The sequence below is a fragment of the Anomaloglossus baeobatrachus genome, chromosome 2 (assembly GCF_048569485.1).
Source record: "Anomaloglossus baeobatrachus isolate aAnoBae1 chromosome 2, aAnoBae1.hap1, whole genome shotgun sequence".
NCBI lineage: Eukaryota > Metazoa > Chordata > Amphibia > Anura > Aromobatidae > Anomaloglossus > Anomaloglossus baeobatrachus.
Window position 1 is genome coordinate 43,502,326 of NC_134354.1, and position 14,570 is coordinate 43,516,895.

At 51.5% G+C, this 14,570-nt stretch overlaps 1 protein-coding gene across 3 annotated transcripts in view; it reads right to left on the reverse strand.

Annotated features, from left to right (window-relative positions):
* Positions 1–2,064: 2,064 nt before the first annotated feature.
* The window catches only part of CCT8 (chaperonin containing TCP1 subunit 8), an 86,104-nt gene continuing 73,598 nt past the window's right edge, over positions 2,065–14,570 (reverse strand). The window contains exons 11-16 of one of the 3 annotated variants that reach the window (XM_075335026.1): positions 11,999–12,114; positions 11,662–11,733; positions 11,414–11,578; positions 11,179–11,298; positions 3,103–3,218; positions 2,190–2,275 (exon numbers count right to left, since the gene is read on the reverse strand). In XM_075335026.1, the coding sequence (XP_075191141.1) occupies positions 3,123–3,218; positions 11,179–11,298; positions 11,414–11,578; positions 11,662–11,733; positions 11,999–12,114 (569 nt within the window). In that variant the 3' untranslated portion in view covers positions 2,190–2,275; positions 3,103–3,122. Of the gene's footprint in view, positions 2,276–3,092; positions 3,219–11,178; positions 11,299–11,413; positions 11,579–11,661; positions 11,734–11,998; positions 12,115–14,570 lie in introns of all 3 variants that reach the window. The other 2 variants (XM_075335028.1, XM_075335027.1) reach the window with 2 other exon arrangements.

Consider the following 14,570-nt stretch of genomic DNA (forward strand, 5'->3'; position numbering starts at 1 on the left):
ATTTATAGAACTTTTTATATGGTATGTGATATTTTTGTGTGTCGCAGTGAAGGGAGACAGTGTCTCTACCTCATACAGGTCTCCGATCAGTGTGATCCCCAGGGGTTCTATGGGACTTTAACTTTCATTACTGGTATAATGCATTGCCTTGCACCAGCATAGCAATAACTAACACCTGTCAGTGACAGAAGCCACTTAAACCATGGCAGAACATGGTCTAAAAGGCTTGCCGTCGTTCGCTGACCTAGAGGTCATCATGACATCCTCGGGGCATAGCAATGATGTTGCAGGGTGCTGATCGGATGGGAGAGGGAACGCAGTCCCTCTCCCAGCCTACTCAAGGTTGTGATCGATATCGATCGACGCATTTAGGGGGTTGAACAACCAGGGGCAGTTTCCAGATCTAAAACACCCTTTAGAGGTCCAGGGGATTGAGGGAGAAGGCATCAAGAATGGACAGTGGAAGGCGGAGGAGTGCACCTGGGAATGAGAAAGTGGAAAAACGGTATTCTTGTTTAATAAGCCCACCCTCAGTAAGGATAGACCCAAGCAATCATGACGTCAGGATTTGGGTTGAGGTAGGGGGACAAATTATTTTCCTATTGGTGGGCCCTGTAACCGGTTACTCAAAGGGCAATGAATACTCTTAATCAAAGTGTATGTATTACTTACCCGACTCCCCCCGGTAATCCCTACCATTACTTTCCTTTTGGGCGTCCAGCACTGACATCCATGCGGCATCAGTGGAAGGCCTGAATGATCAAGGCTGCGGCTTCTTTCATGGCTAGACCGTAGGTTTCATGACACCCCCCCCAACCGACCTGTTCCTTCTCCTGACTTTCCCCCCCCTCCTTACTTACTCAATTACGGCTGATGCTTTGTCTTCCTTTCTGCCCTCACTTCTAATGACCTCTCTGCATCTCAGAAACCTCCCGGTTGCAGTTGTCTGAGATACAGAACTAGTACTAGTCCGATTTCCATTTTTAGGCCAAATTATTACCGTATTTTTCGGACTATAAGACGCACTTTTTTTCCCCCAAGTGTAGGGGAAAAGTGAGGTGTGCGTCTTATAGTCTGAATGTGGCTGCGGGTAATGAGGGTGCTGCGGTGGAGCGGGTCATTGGGGGCACGAGCAAGCTGCATTAGCGCCTGCCGTGACCACGTGGGCCCGCTCATTACATATGCACGCCCGTCCTCCCGCCCATCATCCCTCAGCGCTGAAGCCAGGGCTGACAGGTGGGCGGGGGGGTGCGTGCATAATTAACAGCCGGCCCGCACGATCACCCCTGGCAACTACAGCCTGGAGTGATCATGTGCAGCTGTATTCACTGCTCACCGCGCATCATCATCATCAGCGTGAAGCGCAGTGAATATTACGGTATACTCACCGGTCACTTTCCTGCAGCATCACGATCTCCTGTCTGCCGGCCAGCTGATCTGTGTAGAGAGCGGTGAGCACAGTGATGACGTCATCGCTGTGCGCGCCGCTAGTCTCCACGCAGGTCAGCTGACCGGCAGACAGGAGGACGAGCGATGCTGCAGACAAAAGGTAATGGCTCTACACAGATTAGCGGCGCTGCTGCCGTCACAGACGGGAGGAGGAGCGATGCTGCATGGAGCGAGGAAAGGTGAGTATAAACGTTTTTGTTTTTTTGTGACACAGGATACATGCCATATAGCAGGATGGATGGGGGTATAAAGTATTCCAGGATGGCAGTATATAGCATGATGCCAGTATATAGCAGGATAAGGGCGTATACCAGGATGGGGTACATATATACAAGGATGGGGATCATATACAAGGCAGGATGATCATTACCAGGATGGGATACCTTAGTAGAGAATTTGAGGACATTACCCCCCCATAAGTGTCAGCAGCAGATCCTCGCCTCATAGCAGTGTCATGACCACATTTTTTGCTTAAAATTTTATTTTCCTCCTCTAAAACCAGGGTGCGTCTTATGGTCCGGTGTGTCTTATGGTCCGAAATATACGGTATATGGACAACAATTCAAAACAATTTACACTGGAGTTTTTGTTTAAAAGAAAACTTTTCTCCGCATCTTAGGAATATGGAACTTTATTGTACAGTATCCTTAACTTAAGTGAACAAAAAAAAAAAAATCTCTTGGGGCAGCGTCCTCCATATATGACCTAGGACAGTCCATAGTGGAAAAGAATAGATAAATTACAAAGGGGTTCAGTCTTGGTCTTCATCCCAGTCCTTCTTGCCCGTCGGTGCCTTGGGGCCACCTGCTGGTTTTGCCATAATAATCTGATGGAGAGAAATATAAATAAAAAATAAAGTAAATATATGAGGCGATTACCAAAATGTTCTGTTTCCGGCATGCGGCTCCTGATAACACACATCATTACCTGCGATACATAAAACCATCCTGTGACCTGTAATTCCAGGATTTACCCATCCTTCAGAAAACAAAGAGCCGGCAACGTGCTTCTTGGAATCTGCCAAGTGGACGGGCGACTGTCCAGTGTACCGGCGACTGTCCAGTGTACCGGCGACTGTCCAGTGTACCGGCAGACGCTCTTCTCCAGAGTCTCCCTATGTAGCCACCATTGTATTAGGTGGACGGCTATGCATCCTGAATGGCTGCCCAATAATACATGGCCGCTACAAGGGAAGAACCTGGACCTCCGTTGCATCCCCTTGGCTAACAACTTTCAGGCCACTTTTACACTGCAGCGTGAGATTTCAGGGGCTGCAAATCTGATTTGGAGCATTATATCACCCCCCACCTCTGATGTGGATAAGCTTAACATCCAGAAGAAGCCATCATACATGCAGTGTAGGTGAACTACTTCTCCTAGCAAGGCTGTGAGAGACAGAAGAGGGCTTCTTTCCCCCTTTAGGAGCAGCGTCTCTCTTGTCCATAGGCAGCGTGTGATATCGCAGCTCGTGACCAGGTCAGCGCTGTAATATCAGACCCAGCCTATGGATAAGAGAGGCGCTGTTTCTGAAATATTTATCGTTTTCCTGCTAACTTCAAAATTATTAACACAACACATCAGAAGGCACACCAGGCTGTTAGTAAATGTGACGGCATGCAGTGTGTGGTCCGTGCAATGCACACCATATGGCACCTGCTCTTTTTACAAGAGACCTATGGTTGTTCGGGCTCATCCTGCCAGTCATCTTTATCCCAGTGTCCTTGCTGCTTTGGGGCTCTCGGTCCTCCCGCTGCTTTTGCCATTATAATCTATAAAGGTTTTACAGAGTTCAGCATGAAATAGAAACCCCATAAAGACGCCCCCCTCCACGTTCCTCATCAGCCATGACACTGCACGACAAGGTCTCGTGAACACTTGATTGTCCCGATTTTGGTCCTGTATATAATTAATTCTTATACAATAACACATGTGGTTCTGCACCACTGCGTTATACATTGAAATGGTGTAGGGAAGGAGTAGGTAATGCGCAGGTCTTTATCCAATAGCACAATGGTCATGGGTGCACGTTGAAGAGGAAGAAGGGAATTTTGTTTACTTACCGTAAATTCCTTTTCTTCTAGCTCCAATTGGGAGACCCAGACAGTGGGTGTATAGCTACTGCCCTCTGGAGGCCGCACAAAGAACTACACTTAAAAGTGTAAGGCCCCTCCCCTTCTGGCTATACACCCTCCCGTAGGAGTACAGATTCCTCAGTTTTAGTACCAAAGCAAGAAGGAGGAAAGCCAATAACAGTTTCAAAAACAAATTCAATCCGATAACACGATCGGAGAACTTAAGAAACAACATGAACAACATGTGCACCCGAAAAAACGAAACCCTAAGAACAAATAGGGCGGGTGCTGGGTCTCCCAATTGGAGCTAGAAGAAAAGGAATTTACAGTAAGTAAACAAAATTCCCTTCTTCTTTTTCGCTCCTAATTGGGAGACCCAGACAGTGGGACGTCCAAAAGCAGTCCCTGGGTGGGTAAAAAGATACCACATGAACGGGCTGTCAGACAGCCTCTTCCTACAGGTGGGCCACCGCCGCCTGAAGGACCTGTCTACCTAGGCTGGCATCTGCCGAAGCGTAGGTATGCACTTGATAGTGTTTGGTAAACGTGTGCAGACTCGACCAGGTAGCCGCCTGGCACACTTGCTGAGCCGTAGCCTGATGCCGTAATGCCCAGGACGCACCCACGGCTCTGGTAGAATGGGCCTTCAGTCCAGATGGAATCGGAAGCCCAGCAGAACGGTATGTGTGAAGAATTGGTTCCTTGATCCACCGCGCCAGGGTGGATTTGGAAGCTTGCGATCCCTTATGCTGACCAGCGACTAGGACAAAGAGCGCATCCGAACGGCGTAGAGCCGCCGTGCGAGAAATGTAAATCCTGAGTGCTCTCACCAGGTCCAACAGATGTAAACCCTTTTCAAATTGGTGAACTGGATGCGGACACAAAGATGGTAAGGTGATATCCTGATTGAGATGAAAGGAAGAAACCACCTTGGGAGAAAACTCTGGAATTGGACGCAGTACTACCTTGTCTTGGTGAAACACCAGGAAGGGAGATTTGCAAGATAACGCCGCTAGCTCGGACACTCTTCGAAGAGACGTGACCGCCACAAGAAAAACTACCTTTTGTGAAAGCCGAGAAAGGGGAACCTCTTTCAAAGGCTCGAAAGGCGGCTTCTGGAGAGCAATGAGAACCTTGTTCAGATCCCAGGGTTCCAATGGCCGTCTGTAAGGAGGAACGATATGACAAACTCCTTGGAGAAACGTGCGTACTTTAGAAAGCTGTGCCAAGCGCTTCTGAAAGAATACGGATAGCGCGGAGACTTGACCCTTAAGAGAGCTAAGCGACAAACCTTTTTCCAACCCAGACTGCAGGAAGGAAAGAAAAATTGGCAATGCAAATGGCCAGGGAGAAAACCCTTGAGCCAAGCACCACGCTAAGAATATCTTCCACGTTCTGTGATAGATCTTAGCTGAGGATGGTTTTCTAGCCTGTCTCATTGTGGCAACAACCTCCTGAGATAAACCTGAGGCCGCTAGGATCCAGGACTCAATGGCCACACAGTCAGGTTCAGGGCCGCAGAATTCAGATGGAAAAACGGCCCTTGAGACAGCAAATCTGGACGGTCTGGTAGTGTCCACGGTTGGCCTACCGTGAGATGCCACAGATCCGGGTACCACGACCTTCTTGGCCAATCTGGAGCGACGAGTATGGCTCGATGGCAGTCGGACCTGATTTTCCGGAGAACTCTGGGTAACAATGCTAGAGGTGGGAACACATAGGGGAGTCGGAATTGCGACCAATCCTGAACCAAGGCGTCTGCCGCCAGTGCTCGGTGATCGTGAGACCGTGCCATGAAAACTGGGACCTTGTTGTTGTGCCGTGACGCCATCAGATCGACGTCCGGCGTCCCCCAGCGGCAACAGATCTGCTGAAACACGTCCGGGTGAAGTGACCATTCTCCTGCGTCCATGCCCTGGCGACTGAGAAAGTCTGCTTCCCAGTTTTCCACGCCTGGGATGTGAACTGCGGATATGGTGGACGCTCTGCTTTCCACCCACGTCAAAATCCGTTGGACTTCTTGAAAAGCTTGGCGACTGCGTGTTCCCCCTTGGTGGTTGATGTAAGCCACCGCCGTAGAATTGTCCGACTGAATCCGAATCTGCTTGCCTTCCAGCCATTGTTGGAAGGCTCGCAGGGCAAGATAGATTGCTCTGATTTCCAGAACATTGATCTGCAGGGTGGACTCTTCCAGAGTCCACATCCCCTGAGCCCTGTGGTGGAGATACACCGCTCCCCACCCTGATAGGCTCGCATCCGTCGTGACCACTGCCCAGGACGGGGAAAGGAACGACTTTCCCTGTGACAATGAGTTGGGGAGAAGCCACCAACGGAGAGAGTCCTTGGCAGTCTGAGAGAGGGAGACAGTCCTGTCGAGGGACGTCGATTTCCCGTCCCATTGGCGTAGGATGTCCCATTGTAGAGGGCGCAGATGAAACTGCGCGAACGGGACTGCCTCCATTGCTGCTACCATCTTTCCTAGGAAATGCATGAGGCGCCTCAGTGAGTGCGACTGGCTCTGAAGGAGAGATTGCACTCCAGTCCGTAGCGAGCACTGCTTGTCCAGTGGAAGCTTCACTATCGCTGATAGAGTATGAAACTCCATGCCAAGATAAATCAGAGATTGGGTCGGGGTTAGATGAGACTTTGGAAAGTTGATAATCCACCCGAAACTCTGGAGAGTGTCTAGTGCCACCTTCAGACTGTGTTGGCATGCCTCTTGAGAGGGTGCCTTTATAAGCAGGTCGTCTAGATACGGGATGACCGAGTGACCCTGCGAGTGCAGAACAGCTACTACTGCTGCCATGACCTTGGTGAAGACCCGGGGGGCTGTTGCCAGACCGAAAGGTAACGCTACGAACTGTAGGTGTTCGTCGTGTATGACGAAGCGTAGGAAACGCTGATGCTCTGGTGCGATCGGCACGTGGAGATACGCATCCTTGATATCTATTGATGCTAGAAAATCTCCTTGAGACATTGAGGCTATGACGGAGCGTAGGGATTCCATCCGGAACCTCCTGACTTTTACGTGTCTGTTGAGCAACTTTAGATCCAGGACGGGCCGATACGATCCGTCCTTTTTTGGGACCACAAACAGATTGGAGTAAAGACCGTGACCTTGTTCCTGAAGCGGGACGGAGGTCACCACTCCTTCCGCCCTTAGAGCGGCCACCGCCTGCAACAGAGCATCGGCTCGGTCTGGTGGTGGAGAAGTTCTGAAGAAACGAGTTGGCGGACGAGAACTGAACTCTATCCTGTACCCGTGAGACAGAATATCCCTCACCCAACGGTCTTTGACGTGTGACAGCCAGATGTCGCCAAAGTGGGAAAGCCTCCCACCGACCGCGGGTGTGGGAATCGGAGACCGCAAGTCAGGAGGACGCCGTCTTGGCAACGGTTCCTCCGGCTGTCCTTTTTGGGCGTGACCGAGACCTCCAAGAATCTGAGCGTCTCTGGTCCTTTTGAGTCTTTTTTGACGAGGCGAATTGGGACCTGCCCGGTCCTCGAAAGGACCGATAACCAGACTGACCCTTCCTTTGTTGGGGTTTGTTTTGTCTGTGTTGCGGTAAGGATGAGTCCTTACCCTTGGAGTGTTTGATGATTTCATCCAAACGCTCTCCAAACAATCGGTCACGAGAAAAAGGCAAATTGGTTAAGCACTTCTTGGAATGAGAATCTGCTTTCCAATGTCTCAACCACAGGGCCCTACGCAAAACAACGGAGTTGGCTGACGCCACTGCCGTGCGGCTTGTAGCGTCAAGAACAGCATTAATCGCGTACGACGCGAATGCCGCCATTTGCGAGGTCAATGGTGCTACCTGCGGGGCACATGCACGTGTGACGGAGTCAACTCGCGCAAGCCCGGCTGAGATAGCTTGGAGTGCCCATACGGCCGCAAAAGAAGGCGCTAATGACGCTCCAATCGCTTCATAGATGGATTTCAGCCAGAGCTCCATCTGCCTGTCAGTGGCATCTTTAAGTGCCGCTCCATCTTCAACTGCAACCAAGGATCTAGCTGCAAGCCTGGAAATTGGAGGATCCACTTTTGGACACTGGGTCCAACCCTTGACCACCTCAGGGGGAAAAGGATAGCGTGTATCTTTAAGCCGTTTAGGAAAACGCCTTTCAGGATAAGCGTGGGGTTTCTGGATTGCGTCTCTAAAGTCAGCGTGGTCCAGAAAAGTGCTTAAAGTACGCTTAGGGTATCTGAAATGGATTCTCTCGTGCTGCGAAGCTGACTCCTCCACAAGAGGAGCTGGTGGGGAAATATTTAACATCTTATTGATGTTAAATATAAGATCATTAACTATGGCGTCACCATCTGGTGTATCTAGATTGAGAGCGGTCCCAGGATCAGAATCCTGATCAGTTACGTCCGCCTCATCACCCATAGATTCATCTCGCTGGGATTCTGACCATTGAGATGAATGTGAAGGCCCGTCATAGCGAGCCCGCTTAGGCTGCCCGGGGCCATCGTCCGAGTCAGAGTCTTCACCCTGAGGTGTATATGCCCGTCCCGGAGCTTGGAGCTGAGGGGGACCAGGGGGCAATGATTGCACAGTGTCCGTGGCCTGAAGTACAGGCCTAGCTCGCAATGTGTCAAGAATTTGTGACATAGTGAGAGACATTCTGTCAGCAAAAGCTGCAAACTCAGTTCCTGTCACCTGGACAGCATTCACAGGTGGTACACCCTGGGTCACGTCCAGCAGAGGTCCCGACTGTGCAAGCGCCGCAGGGGCCGAGCACTGCACACAATGGGGGTCCGTGGAGCCTGCTGGTAGAAAAGTCCCACAAGCGGTGCAGGAAGCATATAATGTCTGTGCCTTGGCACCCTTGCGTTTTACGGACGACATGTTGCTGGCTCTCTGCAATGTGAGAGAGTCTATAGCCAAAGGGCGCCCAGCGCTATGCAATACAAAGTATTTGTATAAACAAAATACTAAGAATAATACTGGCACAAGAGGGGGCTTACCGCCCGCTGAATAGCGGGTAAGAGGCTGCAGATTCCCTGTCTGGGTCTCCCCGGCTCCCCTCTGCAGCTCAGCGTGTCAGCAGGAATGGCTGCCGGCGTCTGTGGAGAGGGGCGGTCCGTGGGAGTTCCCAAACAAAAGTGCGGGAACAGTGTCCCCTCTGTGCCGATTGTGAGGGCTGGAGTATGTAAAAACGACTCCAGCCCTCAGCGCTGATGCACTGGCCAGCGTCCCGCCCCTCTCCTGACTGGCAGGTCTGGGGGCGGGAACGAACGGAAGCAGGCCGCAAAAGCCGGGGACTCGAGTTATCAGCGCGGCCGCCGTAAAAGCGCGGGCCGCGCTGAAGTCCCCGGCGCACCACAAGTGTCAGCCGCGCCGCAGTCCCAGCGGCCGGCATGACCGTTCCTAGACGTGGCCAGCGTCCCGCCCCTCTCCTGACTGGCAGGTCCGGGGGCGGGAACGAACGGAAGCAGGCCGCAAAAGCCGGGGACTCGAGTTATCAGCGCGGCCGCCGTAAAAGCGCGGGCCGCGCTGAAGTCCCCGGCGCACCACAAGTGCCAGCCGCGCCGCAGTCCCAGCGGCCGGCGCGACCGTTTCCCGCTAGTGTGCCTGCTTCAGCGAAGCTGAATGAGGCCTGGCACAAGCGCCGTAGCGCTGATGTCCCCCGGCGCACTACAACACCCAGCAAGCTGCGGTGTGAGCGCCTGCACGGGGACACAGAGTACCTTGAGGATGCAGGGCCATGTCCCTGATGTACTCCGCTCCATCCAGCATCTTCTCCAGGGGCTGTAGATGGAGCACGGTCTCAGTGCCTGGAGACCGGTAAATCCCACTTCACCCAGAGCCCTGTAAAAAGGGATGGGGAAGGAATCAGCATGTGGGCTCCTGCCGCCGTACCCGCAATGGGTACCTCAACCTTACAAACACCTCCGACATACAGTGGGGTGAGAAGGGAGCATGCTGGGGACACTATATGTGTCCTCTTTTCTTCCATCCGATATAGTCAGCAGCTGCTGCTGACTAAAAACAATGGAGCTATGCGTGCGTGTCTGACCTCCTTGCGCACAAAGCTAAAACTGAGGAATCTGTACTCCTACGGGAGGGTGTATAGCCAGAAGGGGAGGGGCCTTACACTTTTAAGTGTAGTTCTTTGTGCGGCCTCCAGAGGGCAGTAGCTATACACCCACTGTCTGGGTCTCCCAATTAGGAGCGAAAAAGAAAAAGAATTCCAAAAGGAGTTCCAGGAGATCAGAAGACAACGGCACAATCCATTTGATATCCAAAACGTGGTTTATTTAATCCAAGAAGTGCATTAAAAAGCGGGGAGAGAGCCGGGTGCAGGCCCCCAGGGGACAACGGCCATTTCGCACCTCACTAGTGCTTCCATGGGTCCACTCTGGACCCGTGGAAGCAGTAGGAGATGTGAAACGGCCGTCGTCCCCTGGGGGCCTGCACCCGGCTCTCTCCCCGCTTTTTAATGCACTTCTTGGATTAAATAAACCACGTTTTGGATATCAAATTGATTGTGCCATTGTCTTCTGATCTGCTGGGACTCATATAATTAATTCTTACCAGGATTGTAAGACAAAAAGCATTCCTCTTATCCAAAGACCATGTCTGGTATTGATCCAAGCCCCATTCAGATGAATATAGCATAGGTACAATACCAGATACAACCCAAGGAGGAGTATAGACTAGAGCCGGTGTGGGTCATCCCATACAGATTATTTTCTATCTAGTTTATTACCGGAGCTTCAGCTTAGGTACCTGCCCAGGAGGAGACTTTTTTTTCTTAAGGTTGTAATTCTACGCGTCAGCCTCCTGGTGGCAGCAGTGTACAGCCTGTGTCCCCCAATGAAGCACCAGAAACAGGCTTTTTACCGAAACCCCCTCTCCCTCAGTTGTGTATGGTACTACAGCTCAGTGACATTAAATAGGGCTGAGCTGCAATAGCAGATACAACCTATTGTCAGAGGGTGGCACTGTTTTTGTAAGTTTAGGTTTACACCAATTAGTGTACAATTACTACGGTCCCCCAAGGAAGAATACGAAACGTGCGCGTCGGGGCACGTTACAACAGAGTGTATAACCTAACATGGGTGAGTTATTATAGATTTAACTTAATTGCTTAGAGGGTTTTTTTTACCTCCTGATGGTGTTACATCAATGGACTTAATGCTATGGTGGATTAAGTTATATCTTTAATAACATCTTCTTGTGGGATGACATTTTTCACACTGTGTGTGGTCATTAAATTATTATAGGAAATAGGCCTGGACTATATATAGGAATCATCTCGCAAAATAGTGATGTATGTGATCTTTTTTTGAACTAGCATATATTATACCCATCTATTTATGTGTATTAATGAAACACTGTCATGTTTCACATCTAGTGTTTTTCTTAGGGATTCCCTATGTTTACTTGATCTTTACTGATTGGATTTTATCTCTTGCCGTGATTGGTCATTTGTATGGCTTTGACCACTATAACCCCTTGTTCTCTTATTCTAACCATTGATGAAGTTTCGGCTTTAATAGGAAGCTGAGACCTGTCGTCCTTATCAGGAAGGGTAGATTAGTGACCGGTGACGTGATATAACCATCTGCCGCACCAGTCCTGATGGCCGCATATCACCCAGCACAAAAGCGAGGCGGTGATCTGCAGGTTATCGTGGTGTCTCTTACCTGATCCACTCGCAGGACAGTGACGGCAGCATTTGTGGCGAGCTTGATACCCCAGTATTTCAGAAGGTATGTGTCCAAGACGTTACTCTCCAGCATGTCCTTCACTGCAGCGCTCTCAGCCTGGAGGTAAGCAGACATCATCATTATGTGCAACGGCTCTGGCCGCAGAATGAAGCTGATGTCACAGATTAGTGTCAGACCCCCCCTGCCACGTCGTCCCCCCCCCCTCCTTTACCTCTATGTCGAAGCCCACATTCTTGTTTCCCTCTTGATGCATCGCGTACAATTTTGAGATCACTTCATTTGCCTTCACCCCAGAATTTTCGGCAAGAGCTCTGGGAATAGACTCGAAGGCTTCTGCAAACTTCTTGATGGCGTACTGGTCGAGCCCTGGACACGTCTAGAACCAGAGAGTGACGTGAGCCGCTATGTACGTACATGTGCAGGTTACGAGCCGCGTCTGCTCGGGTGGTGCGGCCTTACCTCTCCATAGGAAGTAATATGCTTCGCCAATTCAATTTCAGTGGCGCCACCGCCTGGAACGAGACGCTTGTCCTTTATGAAGAAAGAAGAAATACGTGTAAGCAATCTCACATGTAACGCTGATGAGATGAGCAGTTTCTTTGCTGCTACACCCATATATGATCAGGGAATTGCATACATAATTCCCTAATGGAACCATTCATTCCCAGTCCAGTCCCATCTATTTATCGGCTGCAGTGGGACTTTAGTCTGTGCCCAATCTGAATACTCTGGGGGCCTTATACGTATATTCAACAATATAAATTTGTTCCTACGTCTCCATGTGGCTTTTACTCACCCTGGTGAGGACTTTGAAGGTGTTGACAGCATCGTCCACCGCGCGCTCCACGTCGTCCATCAGGTTGTCTGTAGACCCTCGTATGACTATTGTAGCAATGGCACCGTCTTCTTTTTCTAGAAGAAAAATAGACAAATATTGTATAAAATATTGAGTTTCTTTGTCGCTCCATTGGGAGACCCAGACAATTGGGTGTATAGCTTCTGCCTCCGGAGGCCACACAAAGTATTACACTTTAAAAAGTGTAACCCCTCCCCTCTGCTATACACCCTCCCGTGCATCACGGGCTCCTCAGTTTTATGCTTTGTGTTGAAGGAGGCACACATTCACGCAAGCTCCACGTTTTAGTCAGCAGCAGCTGCTGACTTTATCGGATGGAAGAAAAGAGGGCCCATAACAGGGCCCCCAGCATGCTCCCTTCTCACCCCACTCTGAGTCGGCGGTGCTGTTAAGGTTGAGGTACCCATTGCGGGTACACAGGCTGGAGCCACATGCTGTTTTCCTTCCCCATCCCTTAGGGGCTCTGGGGAAGTGGGATCCTATCCGGTCATCCAGACACTGGGACCGGTCTCCCTCCGCAGCCCCTGAGGGAATCTGCCGGACAGGAGACGGAGTATCGTCAGGGACATGGCCCTGCATCCACAGGTACTCTGTGTCCCCGTTGGGACGGCGCATAAAGCACCTTGGGCCCAGACGCTGCAGCGACTGCGGCGTGGGTATGTGTACGGGACTACCGCGCCGACCGTGCACAGCCGGCCGGCCGCGGTTTTAACTTTAGTCCCCGGCTTTTGCGGCCTAGTATGGTATTCTCCCGCCCCCAGGCCTGCCAGTCAGGGAAAAGGGCGGGACGGTCGGTATAACGCCGACAGTGAGGGCTGGAGTACACTGAGCTGTCCTCCGCCCCCCTCACTACTCACGCTGGGGCACCAGATTCCCGCACTTTTGTGACTACGCCCACGCCTCCCTCCTCCTCAGAGAACGCCGTCAGCCATTTTTTTTCAGCACATTCTGCAGAGAACTTCTGGCTGCAGCTGAGGGAGACCCGGGTCAGGGAATCTGGTGGCCACAAGCCACATCCGCACAGGGACATGGCCCTGCATCTACAGGTACTCTGTGTCCCCGTTGGGGCGGTGCATGAAGCACCTTGGCCTCAGGCGCAGCTGCGACTGCGGTGTGGATTTTTTGTCTGGGACTACCGCGCCGACCGTGCCTGTTTGCCGGCCGCGGTTTTTACTTTAGTCCCCGGCTTTGCGGCCTAGTGTGTTAAACTCCCGCCCCTGAGCCTGCCAGTCAGGGAGAAAGGCGGGACGGTCGGTAGGATGCCGACAGTGAGGGCTGGAGCGCACTTCGCTGTCCTCCGCCCCCCCTCACTGATCACTATAGGCCACCAGGTTCCCGCACTTTTGCGGTTCCGCCCACGGCTCTCCTCCCCTCGGAACGCCGGCAGCCATTGTTATAATTCTGCCGGTGGAGGATCTCAGAATCTGCTCCACTGCTACAGGGACAGAGTTTGCTGGGAGAGGGGGATCCTAACCGGTCGCCATGCACTGGGACCGGGCTCCATCCGCAGCCCCTGGGGAAATCTGACGGACAGGAGACTGGACATCATCAGGGACAGAGCCCTGCATCATAAGGTACTCTGTGTCCCCTGAGGGACGGTGCATGCAGCATCTGTGTTACAAATGCCGCAGCGGTGGCTGAGTGGTTTGTGAGACTGGGACTACCGCGCCGACCACGCCATGTTTGCCGGCCGCGTTTTTAAATTTAGTCCCCGGCCCTTACGGCCTAGTGCCATATACTCCCGTTCTCGGGCCTGCCAGTCAGGGGTAACGACGGGACGGCCGACTGGACGTCGGTAGGGAGGGCTGGAGCATACGTTGGTATCCTCCTTCACCCTCACTGAGCACTGGGGGGGGGCACCAGTTTTTTTCAGGTGCTGTTCCCCCCTTGGTGCCGCAGTATATATATATATATATATATATATATATATATATATATATATATATATGTTTATTTATATGGTATATGAGCTCACTGTTCGGCAGCATTATTTGCTTTTGGCTGTATACCCTCACTGTTTACTCTGCGGACGACATGCTGTTGTCTGCTCTTAAAGAGTAAGGGTGCCAAGGCACTGGCTTATTTTACAACCTGTACCTCTTGTGCGGCTATATTACAGGCACTGCACAGATGACAGCGACAGAGTTGGCATGTTGGAATCAGCATATCTCTGAATAGCTTTCACATTCCAGGACTCAGTCTATGGACAGAGGGTCTGCTAAGATACTGGAAGCCTTGCAGTCCAGACCGATAACACAGGGCCAGGGAGCTGTGAGTTCATCGCTCCCGGGTCCCTCTGGGTCGGTACAACATCCTGAGGTAACACCCAGATCCCACGGTGAGAACTCCGTCACGGATCGCGGCCTATGATAGGCTAAGCGGGCCCGCTGGGAACCTTCCCCGACTTCATCAGGAGTGTGTGTTTCGATCACTAACTCCAGAGGGGCCGTCCAGTAGCACAGAACTTGACGGACAAGCGCTTACTAAGCGCCTTATTGACACGCGTTACCCT